This window comes from Zalophus californianus, chromosome 10, assembly GCF_009762305.2.
Source record: "Zalophus californianus isolate mZalCal1 chromosome 10, mZalCal1.pri.v2, whole genome shotgun sequence".
In the NCBI taxonomy this organism is placed as follows: Eukaryota; Metazoa; Chordata; class Mammalia; order Carnivora; family Otariidae; genus Zalophus; species Zalophus californianus.
The window spans coordinates 50,625,324-50,648,011 of NC_045604.1; the positions used below are offsets into that span (position 1 = coordinate 50,625,324).

A 22,688-nucleotide genomic window follows, 5' to 3' on the forward strand; every position below is an offset into this window, starting at 1 on the left:
TTATATATGGAAATATATAAGGAAATATATGGCCTTAATACATACATTAAAAAAGAAAAGAAGCCAAAAAATAATTATCTAAGCATCATCTCAAGTTATTAGAAAAAGAAGAGCAAGTTAAATACAAACATAAAAGAAAGTAAATAATGAAAATAAAAGCACATGAGTATGTTCTTTTTTTCATTATTTCCTTCCTTTTAGGTTTATACATATACATTCCTTTTATCTATATGTACATACAGATACATGGATATGCACATACATAGACTATATATATTTTCTTTGGCTGGTTCTATAAAAAGATTAATAAAACTAATAAACCTTTAGCAAGACTGACCAAAAATAAATAAAGAGAGAAGCCAAAATGTAACAATATCATGAGTGAAAAAATTTCTAGAGGTGGAAACATTACAAAGAAAATAAGAGAACATTATAGAAAACTTAATGCCAATAAATTCAAATTTTTAGGAAAAAAATGCACAAATTACTTGAAAAACCCAACTTACCAAAACTGACCTAAGAAGAAATAGAAAGTCCAAATTCTTCTACATTTGTTTTAAAATTTTAACTCATAATTTAAATTTTTTCTCCAAGAAAACCCAGGATCAGATAGCTTCACTGATGAATACCTCCAAAATTAGCACCAACTTTACATAACATATCCCATAACTAGCGGGGAAAGAAACTTTTTAGAAGTCAAACCTAGCCTTCATCATAAAACTTGATAAAACAGTAAAATAAAATTTAAAAATAGGAATCAAGCTCTAATGAACAAAGATGAAAAAACACTTAAAATATTCACAAACAGAATCCAAAATTATTGACAAAGGATTATACATTTTATATATGTATATATATAAAACAACTCCAAGTTGTTATTTCTTTTTCCAGGTATGTAAGCTTAGTTTAACATTTAGAAGTTTATTAAAGTAAGTCAAGACTTTGGCAGAACAGAAGGCAACCTAATATGAACAACTCAATAGATGCAGAAAAAAGCATTTGATAAAATTCAACTCCCTTCTCTCAGAAAACTATAAAATGTTAAGAGAAATTAAGGAAGACAAGTAATTGAAAGAATATATTAGAAGACTCAATATTTTTCTGTCTTTTTTTATTATGTTATGTTAATCACCATACATTACATCATTAGTTTTTGATGTAGAGAAGACTCAATATTTTAAAGAAAAACTCTCCCCAAATTGACTTAAAGTTTCAATGAAATCCCAATCAAAATTACATCAGGTTTTTTTTTCCATATGTGGAAATGGAAACTGATTCCAAAGTTAATATAAAAATTCAAAGGACCAAGAACAGCTAATGCAATCTGGGGACAAAAAAGGAATAAAGTTTTAGGGCTTATATGACCCAATTTTAAGATTCACCAAAAATGTGCCATAATTTAGAGTATAATATTAAAGCAAGAATATAAAGACCAGTAAAACAAAATATAGAATCAATAAATGAACCAAATACATATTGCTAGTTGACTTATGACAAAGGTGCACAGTGCAACACAGTGGGAAAAAGAAAATTTTAGTTTGAATAAGAGTGGTGCTAGATGTATTGCATATCCATAGGGGAAAAATTCTTGATCTTTACCTCACACAATATATAAAAATTCCAGATGGTTTGTAGACCTATATATGGAAGGTAAAATAATAACATGTCTAAAAGATAATACAAGAGGGCATCCGGGTGGCTCAGTTGGTTAAGCAACTGACTTCAGCTCAGGTCATGATCCTGGAGTCTCGGGATCGAGTCCCGCATTGGTCTCCCTGCCCAGCAGGGAGATTGCTTCTCCCTCTGACCCTCCCTCCTTTCATGCTCTCTCTCTCTCTCATCTTCTCTTTCAAATAAATAAAATCTTTTTAAAAAAAGATAATACAAGAAAGTATCTTTGTGACAGGCAAAGATTTCTTAATATCATACTTAATACCATAATGAAAAGCACTTAACCATAAAGGGAAAGAAAGATAAACTGGACTTTTGTAAAATTTAGACAATCTTTTTGTCTAAAGATACCATAAAAAGTAAGAAAAAGTAAGCCACAGTATTGGAACATACTAAATAACATATAACCAAAAAAGAATTACATTTAGAAACTTGTAAAGAAATCACATAAATGAAGAATAAAATGACAGATAACCCAAACAAAATTGGGCAAAAGATTTGAATATGCCCTCCAGGAAAGAAAAGAAAAGAAAAGAAAAGAAAAAGGATATACAAATGGCAGTATACGTTTAAAAAACTCACTAGTTGACATGTAAAAGCAATGGACACCACTGAGGGGACACTTTTATATGCCCAACAGCATGACTAAAATTAAGACTTGACATACCAAGTATTGGCGAAAATGTGAAGCATTTGGAATACTCAATAAGCCCCTGGTGGGAGTTTAAATTAGTACAACCACTGTGGAAGCTTATTTGGAATTATCTAGTAAAGGTTGTCATCTGTATACCAATGATCTAGCAGTTCCAAATATACCCAACTATTTATATACCTTCACCAAAAGAAATGTATAGAAATGTTTATAGCAGAACTATGCATAATACCATAGAGAAAAACTGGAAATAACCCAAAAGTCCATCAATATGGATAAATAAATTGTGGTGTATTCATACACTGGAATGCTACATAACCGTAGAAATGAACTCTACTGCTAAATGCCACGGCATTCTTACAAACGGAATGTTGAGTAAGAAAGAATGACACACAAAATTACACACTCAAGTGTTTCACATAAAGTTCAAACACAGGCAATCTCTTGTGACATAACTTAAAAGAGTACATGTCTCTGTGGTATCGTGACCGAGAAGGGCAAGGAGAATGCTTTATGGGGTGATCACTACTCTGTTTCTTGATCTGTGTGATGGTTAAAGAGGATGTTCATTCTGTAAAAATGTATTGATCTGTGCATTTCTGATGTTTGCATTTTTCTGTGTATATGTTACACTTTGATAAATGGATTTACTTACAAAGAAAGAAGTCCAAAATTCAAAAAGAGGTGAAAATAAATTCAAAATATTAAAGATGTTGAGAAAAACAAAAGGAAATTTCCTGACAAGCCATTCCAACGTATCATTTTACACACACACACACACACACACACACACACACACACACACACACTATCCATTCACAAAAAACCATTTGGGTCACTTACTTTTAGCCACACCTCATCCTCTCTCTCCAGGCTACCTTCTGTCTGCTCACTTCTTTTATCCTGAGGTCTATTTCCATTGGTGACACAGGGAAACCAGCCAGTAAGGGGATAGTGCTCTGGTGAATCTGGATGGTATGATGTGCAAATCTGAAATGCAATTTCAACCAAAAAGTAAATGTGGAGGGTGAAAGATAAGTAAAGACAATGAAACTCTGTAGCTCAAAACCAGTTTTCCTCTCTTTCTGAGTACTTAATGATTACTGGCAGAAAACTTTTCTCAGTGTAGAAGAATGCTCTCTGCTAGCCTCAGGATATAAATTTTCTGGGTAGAAAAACACACATGATAACTCTCAGCCCACCGTAAACCCAGAGAACTTGCCCAATGAACAGTCCTGGCTCATTTCAGGCAACTGCTCCAAGAATCAGCCACAGACGTCTGTCCAGGATGATGGTTGTATCCTTACCAGGCAGGATCCACCAGTCCCGGGAGTGAGGCTACTGAGTCAGGGAGCCCCTGAGCATTCAGCTGGGTTTAGAAGCCAGGGAACAGAAACTCCAGAAAATTTCTCCCACTTTAGTTAAGGAAGACAGACAAGCTAGACTACAAGCAACTTCAGAGAGCTGTTACTAACTCAGAATCTTCCAACTTCCCTGGCTTCCTGTCCTTGGGCACCAAGAACTCTTGAGAAAGATGACAGATTTCACTGTAGAAGTGTGGCAGGCACGGCTACTTGCCTCCCCCATATCCATTTCCCCCTACTTTCTTACTAACAAACTCTGATTTTGTTCAAGAGGGCAGTGAATCCAGTTATAAATGCTCATCTCCTGAGACGCCTTTACAACTGAGGGTGATGAAGTGACCTGGATATGACCAATAAGATGTTGATGTAAGTCTATAGTATTAAGCTTCCAAAAAAGCTGCCATGATTTTCCCAATAAAAAGGGAAAGACTCAGCTAGCATATACCTATTTCCCTGTGAACTTCCCCCATCTTCCTGCCTGGAATGCTGACGTCATGCCTGGAGGAGTCATCTTATGAGGAGGAGGAAGGAAGCTGCAAGCCAAGGATGGAAAGAGCTAGAGTCTAGAAGATGCCTGGGTCCTTGAGGAGTTTCTTGAACTAGAGCACCAGCCCTGGCTGGTTCCTCAGTTTCCTGGGGGTGTCTGCTTAAGTATAAAATCCAGTGATTTCATCCTGGCCGAAAATACCTAGAGAGCTTAATCTCACTTCTGTTGTAAGGACAGTATTGCTTATTGTTATGATGAATGGAAGAGTTTAGTTGGCAATGGATGCATCTAGAATAGTACCCAAAAGCCAAAGCCCTTAATTTTCTTTTCAGTATTAAACTATAATTCACAGAAGTCAGTCCTTAAAGTCCTCAGAGGATCTCCTATTTATTTAGGTGGAGATTCATGGAAAATTGTATACCTAAGGATTTGTTTTTAGTACTAACTGTAGAATTTCTTCAAGAGTAACAATTCTTTAAATTGAGTTATACTTTGATCTTTAATATATTTAAATTCCATTTGATCCTTGTAATAAACACATTGAGTTAAATCCAAAAGTTATTACTATGACCCATTTTATATATGAGAACACTGGGGCCCAGAGAGGTTAAGTGACCTGTCAAACCTCGCTTAGCAATAATAATAGTAATACTGGTGAATTCAATATTGTAATCCAGGCATTCTGACTCTTTACTACTTCTTTTTCTTCTTTTTAAAATAAATCCTCCCATACACAAAGATCAAGTGTAATTTCTGATATTTATACATTTGAGATTAATTTTGAGATGCTCTGTATCCCTTAGAGTTAGTGACTGCACAGCCAAAGGCTCCTGGATGAAACCTAGTGCTGGTAAGTAGGGTAAGGGGGCGGGGGGGAGGGTAGGAGCATGGAGATGAGACTTAATTGCCAGCCTAGAAGTATTCCATTTAATGTTACCTTATTCTGAGTTCAGTAGGGACTAAATTTGATATCAAAGACAGGAGAGAAATGTAAGCCCCCATAAAGCACCTGAGAGAGAGTCACTTGACAATTCTGCTCAGCCTTAACTCAATTCTTCTGGCTTGATTTACCATTGAATGAGGTTCTCCAGTTACCAAGGAAGCAGGACACTTCTTGTCTTCATGAGAGGAGTAAGCTTGGGTGGCCCACTGATCCAGGTATCCTTTGGGAGTATAGAGGCCACAGTCTATGATGCTGGTTTCCTTCTCAAAAGGTTCACATATCCCATCTCCCTCATATACGTAACATAGGCTTGGCTCCCCTGCCAAGAAATATTGTATAACGTTTGAAAAACTGTTGTTATATATGTCATGCAAAAATCATTATATTTTTTCTCTAATCCATGAAAGAGAATCCTGCTACTGTCAGCAGGTCTAACGCTCACCCCAAACATGCAGACAACACACACACACACACACACACACACACACACACACACACACACACACATACACACATGCACGCACATGCACATGTGCAAGGAAAAAGGATCCTTTTTCATGGGGAGAGGAGTAGACTCCATCTGTATAATAAAAGGTACAGAAAGTGGTGGGATTTGTGAATAAAGAATAGGGAGAAAAAAGTAAGTTGGAGGTAGAAAGAAATGTCAAGGCATCATTGAGCAAGATCCTGAGGGAAGAAGGAGAAAAAGAGCAGTAGATAAAAGAAGAAAGAGAAGTTAAAGAAATGGTATGATGCATTATGCACTTGGATCCCCTTCATAGTCTCTGAAATATTAAAGTAGTTGAGGGATTTGTTTTCAATTACTCTTTGTGGCTGAATTCTTTCTTCAACTAACTGTGCCACAGCTCGGACACAGACAATATGGGCACTGGGTTTTCAAGGCTTACATAGGTCTTCTTTCCTTTAGATTTACAGCAACCATGTGGGGTGGGCAATTTTTGTTTGTGTCATACATGGGAAACATTTTGCCAAAGGTCCCTTGATACACAAGCAATAGAGCTTGTATTTGAGCCGGGTCCACAGAAGGCAGGTTCATGGGGGTTTCCATCAAGTTGAGGCAGAGGCACTGTCTTCAAGAGCAAACAAGTGAGGAGAGAGGCTGTACACAAACCTGTTGGACTACTGTGAAGCGAGTGTGTATTCCCTGGACAAGTCCCACCTTGCTCCCAGGATAACTCCGCCTAAGTGGACAGTACCAACTACAGTACAGAACTAGCTTTCTTCAAGTGTGGAAATCTAAGGTGCAACCAGAAAGCCACTTATTAAGTTCTACTGCCGTTTCTACCAAAATGTAGGACAATGAACATTAGTAGCATGATTCTAATCTCCTATTTCCACTTAAAATAATAGGATGTGAAAATAATACGTTGAAAATCAATCAACATATAGGTACACATTCAGTACCATCATTACTAAAATTTACTGTTACTATACCATTCTTGTTATTTTTCATTCTTCACAATACCACAGGGATATTGAAGTGATTTTTCAGTGGCTTATCAACATGTAGCTACTAATTATTTTCCTTCATAATTTCTTCCAGTCTAAGACCCTTCTGTGGTAAATCTGTCTCTACTTGCCAGGAATAAGCCAGTGTTCTTGGACTTGGTTCTAAGCCTATTTTGGGTTTTAAACTCCTGCATTCCATCAAACCCATGGTCTTCCCAAAGCACTCCCCCAAAACCAATATATATGCACATATATGTATATACACATGTACATGTGTTCATGTACATAATTATGTGTGTTTATATGTATATTTGCATGTATTTTTATGTATATATATTTTACAATATATTTTATAATGTGTATATATATGTTTTGTTTCTCTATAACACAGTGAATGTTTCTTCTTGCTTCTTCTTTTTTTTTTTTTTTTACCATGGACTTAAAATCTTTGCCTGTTTTTTCAAGCCCATCTAAAAATAACAGACCACTTTTAAAACACATTTCACAATAGTTCCTTCAAACCTAATCTCTTTTTTTTAAGATTTATTTATTTACTTTAGAGAGAGTGTGTGCATGAGCCAGGGGAGAGGTAAGGGGAGAGGGAGGGAAAGAGAGAGAGAAGTAGACTCCCCGTTGAGTGTGGAGCCCAATGTGGGGCTTGATCTCACAACCCTGAGATCTGACCTGAGCCAAAGTCAAGAGTTGGACACTTAACCAACTGAGCCACCCAGGCACCCCTCTAACCTAATCTTTTAAGAAATAATGGAATATATGCTTAGCATACTATGGGCTTATTATACAATGAAACAGAAGTCTAACTGTGGAATAGATCCTTTTAGCCTTACCCTGTAAAGTTAAAGTAATTTAGACATAGTCTTACTGGATTTGGAGGCTAAGGAAATAAGAGCCAAATGTAATGGAATCAAATGTGTTAGAAACAAAGCAAGGTGGCTCTTAAGTTAAATAAGTCTTGAGCTGTATTGAAGAAGACACAGCATTTGGAGAATATATGTGTGTGTGTGTGTGTGTGTGTGTGTGTGTGTGTGTGTGTGTGTGTGTGTATTCAACATAAGCCCATTATGTTACAAAAAAAAAAAACACAATGCAAACAGAGGTGGCATTAACAAATACTTGTGTACAGAAGAGGGGAGATAATCAGTTCAGTGTATTCTGCATAGCCAGACCACATCTGGAGTATTGAATTCCTTTCTGGGCATTGACCACACGAAACATGCCAGGTTAGGGTAAATAGGAATGGGTCTGGAAACCTAATCACATGAGGGGATGTTTGGATTGGAAAGGAGAATAATGGGGAGGCATTTCAAAAATCTGAATGGTAGTCAAATAAAACAGGGGGGAAAATTATCCTCTCTAGTTTCACAGCAAAGAAAAAGCACTTGGTTAAGCATTAGGAAGCTGAGCTCCAGTGCTGGCCTGCAAAGCTTTGCTGTATGCCTGTGGATGAGTCACTACAATGCTCTGAGCCTCAGTCTCCAAACCAGAAAAGGGGAGAAGAATTTTATAACAGATAAAGCCATTCTTAAGTAGAATGGTGCATTTCAAGGTGTGTCCTTCACTGCTAGTAGTATGTAAGCAGGAGCTAGAGGCTCCTCTCTCAAGAATTGGCAGAAGAGATTTCTCTATGGGAAGGATGCTGGACTCCAAATCGCTGTTAGACTGTATACGGGAAGGAATCAGGGTATCTATCAGACTCAGGGTACGTGGCAGATACTGAATATGGTTTATTGGATGGATGGAAGACTACTAAGATTCTATAATTTTATGATCCTGCTTTAGATAGCAGAGTCATTTGTGTGTTCTATACAGTATTTAACACCTTAATAAATTATACATAATTATAATCATATCCTCCTTTACCTTGAGATTTAGAGGCATTAAAATATTTTTCAATGCACTGCTCTTTAAAATAACTTTGGTGAATGGTTATGTTCCATTGAAACACTGCAATGTATGCAGATGGTAATTAAAAAAAATAATCTACATGTTAGAAGCCCACTGAGGATGACTTTAACCAGAATTGGGAGAAGTGTTCTGGAGAGCCTTCCTGTGTGACAAGAACCTAGAGTCAAAGTCACCTAGTGATAATTTATTACTAGTGATTTTCCAGGATTAAGCAGTGTTACGACTCTCTGTCATCTGTCATGATCTTATCTACTAAGCACAACAACCAAGAGGTACCTTGCATTCCCTTTGGCTTAGAACATTTCCTACGCTGATTTTGATGTAGAACCTCTATGATTGTACTGCTTGGCTGATGCTTTGATGTTAGACATGAAGACCCAAGAGCAATTGGTAACATTAATCAAGGAGGTGATGTAACCCAGTGGTTTCACATGAAGATTCTAGAGCCTCACTTCCTTGGTTCAAATCCCATATAAGAGAAAGCAAGTTATTCGAACTCTCTGTGCCTCAGTTTAGTCTCCTCATACTTAATGTAGGGACTAAATGAAATGCTATATGTGAAACAGCTAATGCCTGGCACACAACAGACACAACAAATATCATTGTTATTAGCATCTCACTATATGGTATAGGATATTAAAAACTCAGGGAAATAAGACACAGAGACACCTGCAGAAATAGGACATAAGCCTAGGGTCGCTCCTCAACCCACCTGCACAGTGGAAGCCTTCCTCCAGCTGGCACGCCCTTGAGCAGCCATCTCCGCTCAGAAGGTCCCCATCATCACACTCTTCTCCCAGGCCCCTGGAAAGTAAAAATATACATTCTTATATACATACACATATAAAATAGTTTTTCTTGTTTAGTTACCATTATTTTAAATTCTTAAAATTCCCAATTACATACAAGTTGGAGAAAAGCAGGAGTTAAAAAAATGCTTTTACAGAAAAAGTAGCTCATGGCTCAGAAACATCTAGGAGACCCAAGAGGGCCCTGCCAGTGTTTCTGGTGGATGGCATTAAGGTAGAAAATGCATACCAGCCCTATGATAAGTGAAATCTTAGAAATAGCTGGTTTGGTGAGGAGGAAACCTGCCTGCCTATGTGTGGTTCTGTTTTCTATTCATTTTTACCGGATATTTCTTCATGTTTTCATTGTTTTATTCTATCTAGACGCAGTTGTTGTTAAAGTTAGGATTTTGTAGAACTGAAAGCTCCTCTTTTATACACCAAGAGACTCAGTAGCCTGCTTGCTTGCTGCCAGGTCTCAGTCCAGGGCAAAGCTAAGGCTCGGTCCTGGTCCTCACTCCCTACTACCACCTGGTGGCAGCTATCATGTATTGCAGAGGAGAAATGAATACTGGGAAAAGAAAAATGTCATTGTTTTGTTTTGAACCTCAAATGCTGACACAGCTGATGACTAATTTGGATTTGGGTGGGAGAGTTAGTTTAGACTGAGGGCTACAAGAAGCGTGTTATGAGAACAAAACAGATAACACAGATGTGGCCATTGTAAAATGGATTGAGGGTTGGAGCACCTGGGTGGCTCAGTTGGTTGAGCATCTGCCTCTTGATTTCAGCTCAGGTCCTGATCCTGGGGTCCTGGAATCTAGCCCTGAGTTGGGCTTTGTGCTCAGCGGGGCGTCTGCTGGAGATTCTCTCCCTCTCCCTTTCCCTCTGCCCCTCCCTTCCATTCATTCTCTCTCTCAAATAAATAAATAAATCTTTTTAAAAAATGGACTGAGGGTTACCATTTTTTTCTTCTTGACTTTGCACCACATCCAAAACAGACACATATTTTAACTCAAGTAGATAAAGGGTGTTGGCATGCTAATGTGTTTTCAGACCCAGGGCATGACTAACCTTTGTTTAAAGTATACCTCCTCACGGGAAGAGTAAAGATTAAGTAATTAGATATGAGAAAGCTTTAAAATGAATTGAAAGCATGCTATAAATGCAATTATATAATGATATTTTAAATGGTAGGATGGAAATGGAGAAAAGATAACAGAGCTGTGAAAAACATGATTGAAGAAATTAAGGAAACTTCAAATTCCTTTATTTTGAAGATAATCTCAACAGCTAATATAAGCATGTTGTATATCATCTCATGTACTGCTGTCCAGCAGAAATAGGAGTAGTCACATTTAAAAAAAGAAACAGGTAAAATTAGTTTTAATACCACATTTCATCTAACCCAATATACCCAAAATATTGTCATTCAGTAAGTAATCAGTACAAAAATTATTAATGAAATTTGCTATGTGTGAAATGTTATATGTGAAACAGCTTTCTTATGCATCCTACGTCTTTGAAATCTGATGTGTCTTTCTCACTTACAACACATCTGAGTTCAAACACTTGATCTGTATTTAGATTCACCTACCCAAGTTGTTCCAAATATACTTAAAAGTCTTCTGATAACTGAATCAAGTTTTTAAATTAAATTTAAATTACTTAAAATTAAATAAAATTCAGTTCTTAGCTGCACTTGCCACATTGCAAAGGCTTGACAGCACATGTGGCTGAGATGTCCCACATTGGACAGACAGAGATGATCACTTCCAAATGAATGCAGCTCACAAGTTCAAGGCCTCCGTTGTTTGTTTTGGTAGTCTTATTGCTGTGTTATCCAATGTGACAAAAAAATTTATTAAAACTAGAGTCTCAGGATGAATTCTTGGGGATCTGTGATTCCCTTGGACTGAATCTATACATTTCTCAAGTTTAAAACAGTGGGTTAAACAATTCGTGTCTCTCCTTCTTGTTGTGTGTGTGGTGGAGGGCCTCCAGCTGAGACAAAGCTACAATCACAGATACCTTCCCACTGGAAGGCAGAACTAAGTATGACTCTTTACAGAGAGGGAAGACCGGGAGAAGTGTAAAGAAGTGTTTGGATGAGAAATCTTGTGAGGCGCAGCAGCCAAGCAGCTGCTGCTTCAGGTGAAGCAGTTTCAAGGCCCAGGAGACAATGTGTGAGAGCAAGTTAGGAAGACGGCTCTTCCACCCTTCCTGCCCCAGACCCCCAGATGTGGCATCCTGGGTCCTCATGGTGGCCTCTATCAGAGAACTGCTGGAGGAGATGCTACAACATAGGGCAGAGTCCTTTGCTCAAGGAGGGCTCTGGCTGGGTAGTAATGGTAACCAAGCCACCCCAAACACTGTAAGAAAGAGGTAGTCAGGGCGCCTGGGTGGCTCAGATGGTTAAGCGTCTGCCTTCGGCTCAGGTCATGATCCCAGGGTCCTGGGATCGAGTCCCGCATCGGGCTCCCTGCTCAGTGCAGAGCCTGCTTCTCCCTCTCCCTCTGCCATTCCCTCTGCTGTGCTCTTCTCTCTAACTCTCTGTCAAATAAATAAATAAAACCTTTAAAAAAAAAAAAAGAAAGAGGTAGTCAAAGCAGGGACAGGAACAACAGCATGTGCGCATGTGAAGCATCCCCAACTGAGATGGAGGAAGGGGACTAGAAAGCTGGGACTGGGTGAGGCAGAAGGTGGCAGCCAACTAGCAAGGTCTGGGTGTTAGCAAGGTTTGGCTTACACCAAAGGTTAAAAATCTTAGAAGATCAAGAGAAGAAGCAATGTTTATTGATTGCTAAACAATGGGAGGGTATCCCAAGAAAGGCTACAGAATTCTTTCTATTAGGGCCTTGGGATACTATGTATTTTCACCTAGTCTGGGAAATTAATAATAGGCCATCTTATTAGGATGCAGAATCGAAGACAAATCACAGTGCCTGGCCATCCAGCCTCATACTCCCCCAGCTCTATATAACTAATAAATTAGGTTCGATGAGCATTCAGGACAGGTGAATATAGGGTGACTGGTGGGACATGGGAGTCTTCAGTGCTAGATTTGAGAAAGTCCCAGATAAACCAGAGTGAATTAGTTGCCTAGGCTGATATCACAAAAAGGCAACAGAAAAAGGAATACAGTATGTTCAGAAACCAAAGTAGTGATTTCCTCTTTGCCTTGGTGGTTTTATAGAATGGATGTAAATTACATTGTAAGTCAGGTCTTCCAGAGGCCAAATGAGCCAGTGGAGCTCAGAAAGCTATACCGACTTTCCTCAGGTCACACAGCTCCTTGGTAGCAAAGATAGGCCATTGATCCAAAAGATACCCTCATGTTGTCTTTTAGCATCATCTCACAAGTAACCTTCTCCTCTATAAACTCCTTCTCTCTATCACTGCCCAGTAATTGTCCTCTGAAACCTTAAGAGCTGCCCCCACCCCCAAATCAGCCCCAATATTTCAGTGGGTGAGCTCTAAATAAAAGTGAGCTTCTCCTTAACTAAGATGTAGGTGACCTCTCAAGATCATGACCAGGTCCTAGATCTTGTTTAATGCTAGAATCACACAGTGTCCCCAAGTTCCAGAACAAGTCAAACTAAAACTCAAGATTAACCCTCCTGGTCTGAACCAGGCAGGGCATTCTTGCTCACACATTCTCACTCACCCGATACTCACCCTGCCACCTTCCCATCTCCACAGTAAGGAGCTCCATGGATATGGCTCAGTGGAGGTGAAGCTTCTCCCAGATCTGTCCCAGCTCCAGCTTGAACTTGATATCGATACATCTGCCCAGGTGTGACCTCCCTGTGGAAACCAATGAGCCATGACCACTACATTCAGAAAGTGAGACGTTGCCCTGGGTCCTTCACAGATGGCTTACAGGAATTTAAAAGATATTTATGGGGAACATCAATGTTAAACATATGCCACATTATATGAAACGGAGATGAGGGCACAGAGTTTTACACAGCAGCAGAATGCTTGAAAGCATACTGGTTTCTGTATTCCCAGTATGTTCCCCTTAGTGACCATGCAATAAATACTGGCTGAAATACCACTGAATTAACTAACGGTCCTGCACAGTCTAGGAAGATGGCATTTCAAGTGTACCTTTATCATGTTAAAAAAAATCAACAAGTAGCTACTGGAAAACTAGTCTTCTGTATCCTCGAAGTAATCAAAGAAACTGAAGAAGAAAGCCTCAGTGTTTGGATTCAGCAAGGCCCTTCCTGGGTCTGCAGATCACAGTTTTCTCATCTCTCAAGAGAATTCTTATCTTAAAGAGACTGCATCTTTAGAAGGAAGGACGAACTGTCTCCCAGAAGGAGGTGAGAACACCTTCCACCATCATTTTGGGGATGCCAGAAATCCTGCAGCTAGAAATATGTTAAATTACTCCCCACCTCTAAACCTGCCAAAATGCATAGATGCCAGGAATGGAGTTTTATTGGTTGACATCAGAGATGGAAGGAGTTTATCAGACTCTCTCTAGAACCCAAGTCCACTGATCAGGTGGAGAGCATGAGAGAGTGAACATTTAAGTGAGGTCAGGGGCTCAAGAGGGGGACTGCTGTTTCCCAAAACAAATTCTTCCCTCCTCCTCTTGTCCCGTGCCTGCCCTAATTGGAAAACGACCATCAATATCAAGCAAGAATGGGAGTGACTTAGAAGGACAGGATCGCAAAGGGTTGTTGGGGCTGCCCCGATGGCCACCATAAACCTCCTGCCAAGACCCTCTCTTCTTTAACAGATGCTTCAACTCAGCCAACAAAGCCTCCACTCTCTCACTTGATGGTGCAAACAGCAAATGGGAACTATCTTGGGGTTTCCAAAACATCTTTAAAAACCTCTGCACTGGCTTTTAGTTAAATAGGAAAGACACCTAAATATTAAAGACTTTTAAATCTCCACACCAGCTTTCTTTAGGGAAACTATCTTCTCATGAGAGTACCAGATATTTCAAAAGCAAAACCAATTTCATATCCTCATCAATTCTGATGGCTTCCCTTTTCAGGGCGGTTTCTCATCCAGCCATGCCTCAAAGTTTCACCCTGCCCTGCAGCTGGGAAAGGACTGGACGGTAGTGTCAAAATGTGTTTATACTTCTTGTGGAGAAAAATCAGCAGCAGGTAGCCCAACCTTCAATGATCTGAATTTATAAAAGGCAGTGTGTCACTAAGGAAAGGGAACCAAAACGAGACTCGGAAAATTGGATTTTAATCTTGCCATGACTAGGTCTGTTCAACCAAATTAAGGTTACCCCTTAGTTTTCTCATCCATAAAATGGGATATTATTGACTTTAAAGGTTGTGTGTGTGTCTGTGTATGAGTGCATCTGTGGAACCATGTTAGATGCCAAATGTCATTTTAACTGCCTTCTTAGAGGAGCTTGGAAACTAATTTCTGCTTTAAAATCTGTCCCATGATCTCTCCTTTCATTTGCATTAACTTTGTGTCCATTTCACTGTCTTCTAGTTCTGGTTCAGAGAGCAAGTGTGGGAAGAAAAATGTAGTAAAGCTCAAAGTGAACAATGCCCTCTACTTTTGTATAGCAGTGGCAGACTGCAAAATGGCCACAGTTCCTCCTTCCCAGGTTCACGCCCCTCTGCAACGTGACTTTGCTGTTCCTCCCATCAAGAGATAGAGTCCATTTTGCCACCCCTTAAATCTGGAATTGGCTGTGTGACTTGCTTTGGCCACAGGAACATTATCATGAGTAACGTATGAGCATGCAGGGGGCTTGCTCTCCCTGCTGCTGGAACCCTCCCACCACCACAAGAACAAGCCCACACGAAGCCTGTCAGGGAATGAGAGGTCATATGGAAAGAGGTCTTCATCTTCCTAGCCACTCCAGCCATTTGAGCTGAGCCCCCAGGATGTACATGAGCTTGTCCCGGACCATCTACCCTGGCCATGCCAGTCCTGATGAGAGCACCCAGCCAACCCATAGAATCATGAAAAACAGTGTTTGTTGGTTTAACCTACTTCATTTTGTGATGATTTCCAATGCATCAAAAACTAACTAATATAACACTTCCAATAAAACTTTTGTTTTACCCCCAAGTCTCTGAGGAAAATGATGAGATGGGGGGGTAATTTGCCTTTGGAGATACTAACCTCCTACTTTAGACCTTGAACTCTTCTGAGCCAATGATCTTACCTTAGTCTGTGTCCCCACCACTGAGCACACAGTGCCAGGAACAGAGCAGAGCTCACTAAGAGTAAAAGGAATAGAAGAAAGAGAAAGAGGAGAGTTGGAAGAGAAGAGAGAGAGGGAAAGAGGGGGGAGCAAAAGAGGGATGCATGAAACACACATCAGGAATGAGTCTTGAAATGAAGCAGTGTCTGCAGGACCCTTGGCTTCCTTGCTTAGCTATAAAAGAGTTGACTACAATCTTTGAATGTTAGAGGAGCCGGGACAGATTATCCAAAAGTTACAGCAAAGAATCAGAAATTAAACCGTGTCACCAGATAGAGGTTGACTCTGATCAACTTATTTGTGGCAAATACTTTCAGTCCAGCAGAAGCTCTTCATATAAGAACCTCCTTTTTCCATAATCCTAAGGATGGCAATATTAGTCAGAACACCTGCTTGCCCCTTTCTGGGAAATATTTTTCTTCATCTCAGATATGCCACCTTAGAATAAAATCTTCTCTCAGATTCTTAACATTTCTCCAACTAAAGGCACGTCAGAATGGACAAAAAAGTGGGAAAAAGGGAAACAAAACCCACTCCGAAAGCCCCAGGAATCCCCATGGTTTAAAAAACCCTACTGCCCAACTCACACGTCCGTGAACTTCCTGTGAGGATTTGTCACCACCATGGGCAAGCCATTGGCAAATGGGGGCTCACGGAGAACCTGGTACCTCACAGGCCTGCAGCCAGAGCACAAGGGACTGTGGGGCTGGGAAGTCAGCAGAGCTGCATCAATTTCCATCCGCTCATCAAAGGTGTAGACTTTCACCCCTGAGACCTTCCCATCAACATGCAGTTTGATAGTCAGTGGGATGTCACAGAAAGTGTCTAAGGGGCCCAGGTGCACAGAATCCTGGTGTTCCAGCAAGATCTCCGTGTCAAAGAGTGCCCGGGAGGAGTCCATGGAGAGGTAGGTGACCCATAGGGTAAGGGTGTCAGCTTGGACTGGGTGCTGGAAGAGCAGCTCCAGGCTACAGCCTTCTGCAGGGCAGGGGACCGTCATGTTCATATGGTACAGGTGGAGCTCAGGACTCCAGGCCTGCAAGCTCGGCTCGCAAGGCTGGTCCACGTCTGGAGGCCCTGAGGGAGATGAACAGAAAGACAAGACGCATTAGGAACTGCCATTAAGTCTGAAAATGAGTAGCTTATATGAGCAACCAGAAAGAAGAATGAGGAAAAGAGCTTGGAGCTAATGCCTACAGAAGTTGGTCAACTGAATGGGTTAGATCTTGAGTACTACGGAGGACAAAGGTGTAACAATGTAAAAGTATTCTGTCTTGCTCTCCACATGATGCCTTTAACAAGAGAAGTCTAGCAAGGCATCGGGAATGGAGTGGCCCAAATCCCAGGTGGAAACACGAGGCTGATGCAGAGAAGGTGAGTCATGTCCTTCAAGAGTCCTTGAGCAGAGGAGAATTATTTGTACTTAGTTTATTAATAATTTATGATAAACCACTGTTTCTCAAACCGTTTTTTACTTATGAATAAGGCCAATGTTTGTTTTAGTGTGTCATTACATTCTGTTTAACTAGGCTCTTTGAAAAACTTTTTTCATTCCCTAAGATCACACCTTAGCAGTCCTTCCAACTGATTGCTACCCAAATTTTAAAACCACACGTTGAAATTTCCCTTTTAGTTCAGGTATGTGTGAGCAGTTAGGTCACTGCATGGAAGTAACTGCAGGCAGGAAAGAGAAACATGTATTCTTGACTGGAAAAAAAATGGAGATCCCAAGTAGCTAAGTAAAAATGAGATGATAAAAAAAAGTCAAATATTGCAACTATATTAAGGTCAGTTCTGTGAAAATCATCTATCAAAAGGTTCTTCTTTCATATCACATAAGGGGAAATTAAGAAAAAAGTGCTAAATTAGGAATCAGCAGAGTTACACTCTAATTGGTGCTGTGCCATTAGCTGTGTGACCATGGCAAGTCTTTATAAAGCCTCAATTTCCTCATTTATGAAACAAGCACTATTTAACCTGTGGCTTCCTAAGATAGTGTAGAAGATCTATACAGTGTTCCCTAGAAACATAAATAGAATTATTTAGCTCTTCAGAATTTGGAAAATAAAAATATTTCAAAGCCCAGAGGAAACAAGTTCAAACGTGTGTGTATGTGTGTGTCTGTATGTGTCTGTGTGTGTGTGTCTGTGTGTCTGTGCTTCTGTGCGTCTGTGTGTGTGTGTGTGTGTGTGTGTGTGTGTATTACATCTCAAAGGCTTTATCATCTTTTGCCTATACTGTGAATCCATTCATTCATTTATTAATCCATTCAACAAAACTTGACTGTGTATCTCTTTCACATCTAGCACTGATACAGGTATTGGACATAGAGTAGCAAACAAGAAAGATAAAGGTCCTGCCCTCATAATCCTTAGGGTAGGGTGATAAGTACAAAACTAAATTGATAAAGTGGTAATGGCATCTTTGAAGAAAAATAAAGAAGGACAAAAGACTAGAGAATGAAGGGGTAGGACTAGGGTCTCTTTTAGATTATAGAGCCAGAGAGGTTCTCTCCAGAAAGACGATATTCAAGCAGGGAATGTGTCTGGTTCAATTTCCTATTCCACATAGCATTTTAGAAAGTGGTTGGTGTTCATTAGGCATTGTTAAGTATATTTAGATCATATCTGTAGCTATATGTGTTCGTGCACAGTCTGCTGGGGATTCACTCACCTTCGATGTGTATATTTTAAATATGACTTCGTTCTCCATCTTTTCAAAGCAAAGGAAGACCAGTATTTCTTAGCAGTATTTTCCAATAGCCATCCCCAAATACTAGCAGAGTAAAAGCCCTTGGAAGCCACCCCAACAGCACTGTTGTCTCAGAAAGATTTTATTATGATCTCACATTAAGACATGAAGCAGAGGCCTTGAAAGTTGACCTGGTTTGCCTCAAAACACAATTAGAACCCAGAACTTCTAATTCCTTTCACCTCTACAACAGAACTTTAAATTTTGCCAAGAATTAAAAAGAGAGAAGTGCAGGGCCAGGGAGTTGAATGGGCATTAGAACACCCTAGCACAGGATAATTTGTTTGCCACGGAGATGGCCTTTTATGAAAAGCCAATCTCTACATGAGTCCAACACAATACCAATGTGAATTTTATAGTCACTTTCCATTCTTCCTTGAAAACTCTCGTTTGAAAAAAGTTCCATATGGTCAATCAAAATCAAGTATATTGTCTCCCTCCCAATTTCTCCTGGAAGCTCCTGTCATTTGAGTAACTGGGAGCTCAAGGGGACATTTTACAGACACTGTTGACTCTAAAACCAATGTCCTCCTTTTTTTTTTTTTTTTTTTTTTGGTCAGAGTCAAGATGGCAAACTAACTCAAATAGGACTGTGTCCAACTCATCTTACTAAGTAGTTTTTAGGATCTTAATAAATACAAAAGAAGGAAAAAGATGATAACTAGGTGAACATTGAAGATGGTGGTCATAGAAGATGCCAAGCCATTCAACAGAAGGTGCTGAAACTTGTCAACACCATTTTCTGGACTTGAACTGGGATAACATTCATGCTTTAATTTGTCCTAGAGGCCTTGATATTCATATGTGAGTGAATATTAACCGAGAAGTAGGGTGAGGAACAGGAAAAGGGACAGCTAAAAACATTTTCTCCCTCCTAGAGCCTAAGATCACGTCCAAAGCACAACCAGTACCAGTGATTAATAGACTCATAAAATAACATAGATGAGAACAATCAGTTTGGAACACCTAGTCCACCCCACCCCCACCCAGACCAGCTTGGGCCGTGCATCGATGTTCCCTGTAATGTGTTCTCTATTATTCTCCTGATAGAGATCAGCTTACACTGTTATGTGGCAAGACTGCTCCATGGGCCGGTAGGTGTGCATAACACAGAACGCCTGAGCTCTCACCCTGAAGTCACCCCCTGAGCTCAGCTGTCTTCTCCATCGCTCTGTCCTCTATGCTGACCTCTGCTTCACCACAGCCATTGGGCCTCCATGCTAAGCACATGTGGGACACAGGCCCCCGGAGATATCCAGCAAATCATGCGTGCACACACACACACACACACACACACACACACACACACACACTACCTTTTTCTCACCACACCACCATTCGACTCTGTACCCCCACCCCCATTCTCAGCAGCCACAAAGTATAAACAAAAAAGCTATGGTCCTTTACCCACAGCCTCCTCTGGAGTCCAATAACCTGAGGAGTCACACACACGCCGGGAGGAAGCTGTGTGCACGTACTGACGGAATGTCCCATCTTCAGTGCAGGCATCACACACACTGCCTGGGACCCTGGAAAGATGAAGGGGGAAGGGAGGTGAGGAGAAGTGGTAGGATGAACTGGATCATGAAATTCGGAAGGCCTCTGGGGGTGAGGAGTGGTGACAGGTAGTGAGGTCCTAGGGGGTACCTGGGAACACAACCATTTCTCAATTCATTTCCTTCTTATGTAGACCTCATCTTTTAAAAATTCACAGTGACATGAAAATCTCAAGGTTATGAAGCAGAAGAATTTAACTAAGTCATAAAGGAGGCCTGTGGAGATGAAAGTGGGCAGCTTCTATCCTAGGAACATTCAACACAAAAATAATTATAATCTAAATCTTTCAACACAAAACTCCTTACTAGGCTGACTTTCAATAAGTCATCTAAAGGCCCCTTATATTCCCCCAACTAAAACAGACAGCAATTTGCAGAGTAAACTTATTAGCTATATGTGGTCTTATGTTTTAAACTCCCTACTTTAAATCACATATATAAAATAAAAGTTGTATGAAAAGTGATGTCCCTTGGCTCTGCATCACCTATGGCAAATACATCCAAATTTCTTACCATGATCCAAGGTCCTTCACTAGCTAACTCCAGCCTTACTCACTTGAGCTCCTCTATGAACTTAATGTTCCCAGCACAATGAACAAATCACCATTCCTCAAATACATCCTACCCTTCTCACAGTTCTGTGAAACATGCTCTTTTCTCTCCTGACAAATAGCCTTTTTAAGCCTCTCTGCTTAGCAAACTCCTACTCATCCTTCAAAGCCCATTCAAATGTAACCTTTGCAATGGCACTTAGCTTTACTTCTCTGCATGACAGGCACTCTCTCCTCTAAGCACCAACCACAGCTTCTGGCTCCTGTCTTCAGCCATTGCTCTGTGATGTTGAAAATCCCACTCCCATTCTCTCCTTTGCCTGTGAGCAGTCCAGACCAAGCTCTGTTCTTTCTGTGCCCAGCAGTTAGTACAGGGACTGGCCTCAGCAGTCCCTCTGTGAGAGCTTGTTTTATGGGCATCCCTGAGACTATTAGTACAGTTTACAAAGAGCCCTTTAACTGCTAAATAACAAGAGGAGATGAGGCTCTTCTCTTATATTTAGATGAGGCGCCTCTCTGATACTTGATGAGGCTTCTCTCTGATACTTAGAATCTTTTTAGAAGCCCAACTGTGAATGATGCATCTGAAAATGAAGACATCAAGTCAAGGTCTCCCACAGGTAGGGACAGAAAATGAATATCTTGTAATATACTTGAAAAATAATATAACTATTAAATAGAGGTAATAATTATGTTACCAGCTCCCTCTTTTTCCCAGCTCCCATTTCTAAGCACTTTATATGCCTGTCATTGTGCCACTAGGTGTTTTCATAAATCATTTCTAATCCCTACAAGAACTCTATGTTTATAAATGAGGACACTCAGGCTCAGAGAGATTAAGTCAATTGCCTAAGGTCACAGCAAGTTCCTTAATTCCTTTGAGCAAGTTCCCCCAAACCATCAAGTGTCCAGCACTTTGGCAATGAAAAGGTGCAGTTAACTCCAACCTCTGACTCTGGTCAGCACCCACTTCTAGTGTGGACACAACTCCAAACCACATTTCCTTGATGTACTTGGCCTCTCCAGGGCTGCTGCTGAGTGCGTGGTTGGGCTCCTCTCTGACATAAGAATTTCAAATACCTACTGGGGAGGAGTAAACATAACTCCAAGCATGACACAAATCGCTGGGTATGTGACGTGAGTCTCCCTGACACACATGTTGGGAGGCCTCCACACTGTGGCCCACCTAGCTGAGAAAAGGAAGCAAATTACAGCCTTTTCTGCCAACAGACTCGCAGCATGCCAGGACTGATGTCTGCTTTATCGTAACGTTTGTACCAGAGGGAGAATTGAAAGATTAAATTGTTTACATGTGTTACATAAACTGATATAAAACTCCAGTCTGCACATGCCCACAGAGGACTTAACTGTTCAGCCAGTCTGACCAAAGCTGCACAGGGTCACCCTTGCAGGAAGAAGATTCTTAAACACATCACATTTGTTGACTCACAGATGGAGCCCACGAAACCTGGAGTGCTGATGACAATCAGAACTGCTTTGTAAGATTGTGAAGTTCTAAGTGATGTCATGCATTAAGCGTACATCGACGTATTGAGGACAGGTATCAAGATCCAGAAGGCTGGGAACACCACTTTGAAAAAGGATTCACTTGCTTCCTCCCAACCCTGTCTCTTCCTGTCTTCTCTGCCAGGCTTTCAGGAAAGATGGAGTACATGGAAACATGCTCCAGGGACATCCAGCGCCGTGGCCAAGGTCTGATACCCAGTGGGGAAGTGTGACACCTAGAAGAGGGGCTATCTGCCTGCTAAGTGGGAAAGCTCTAAGTTCAAAGAAATAATCTATTCCAGGTTTCCTGTTTCTGAAATTCCAGTGGATGCCCCACATTCGCCTCTATTCAGTTGTAGGGTCTTGGGCTAGCCACCATGCACTTCTCTGTGCCTTGGATTTCTCACTCATGGGGCAGTTGTGTTTACCTCAGGGACTGAATAAGACACCTGCAGGTAAAATACCCAGCACAATGCTTCACACAAAGATGGACCAAAGAGACAAGTGCTACTGTTGTTATTTAAAATACGATGGCAGGAAAAAATTAATTAACTAAAATAAAAATAAAATACAGTGGCAGGGCTTGAAAGTGGAGAGCCTGCACAGGCCACCTAGATGGAGCTCTGGCCCTGCTCGGGGAAACCACGTTCCCCCATCCTCCCACCAACTGTCAGATGTGCTGCTTTTCTTACCTTCTCCCCCTTTTTACAGAACTTTCCCTGGTATTCATGTATCCCAATATGCAAAGGATAAATAAAAGCTAATTTTAGATATGATGACTCTCTTTAAAAAGCATGTATCAGGTGTCCATTGTGGCAGGCCAA

General features: G+C 40.4%; 1 protein-coding gene across 1 annotated transcript in view; it reads right to left on the minus strand.

Annotated features, from left to right (window-relative positions):
- The window catches only part of PAPPA2 (pappalysin 2), a 269,440-nt gene that overhangs the window by 117,797 nt on the left and 128,955 nt on the right, over nucleotides 1–22,688 (minus strand). Inside the window, exons 6-11 of the mRNA XM_027609924.2 lie at nucleotides 19,659–19,780; nucleotides 16,088–16,577; nucleotides 12,977–13,105; nucleotides 9,223–9,314; nucleotides 5,246–5,436; nucleotides 3,167–3,313 (exon numbers count right to left, since the gene is read on the minus strand). Coding sequence (XP_027465725.2) covers nucleotides 3,167–3,313; nucleotides 5,246–5,436; nucleotides 9,223–9,314; nucleotides 12,977–13,105; nucleotides 16,088–16,577; nucleotides 19,659–19,780 — 1,171 coding nt within the window. The remainder of the gene's footprint in view (nucleotides 1–3,166; nucleotides 3,314–5,245; nucleotides 5,437–9,222; nucleotides 9,315–12,976; nucleotides 13,106–16,087; nucleotides 16,578–19,658; nucleotides 19,781–22,688) is intronic.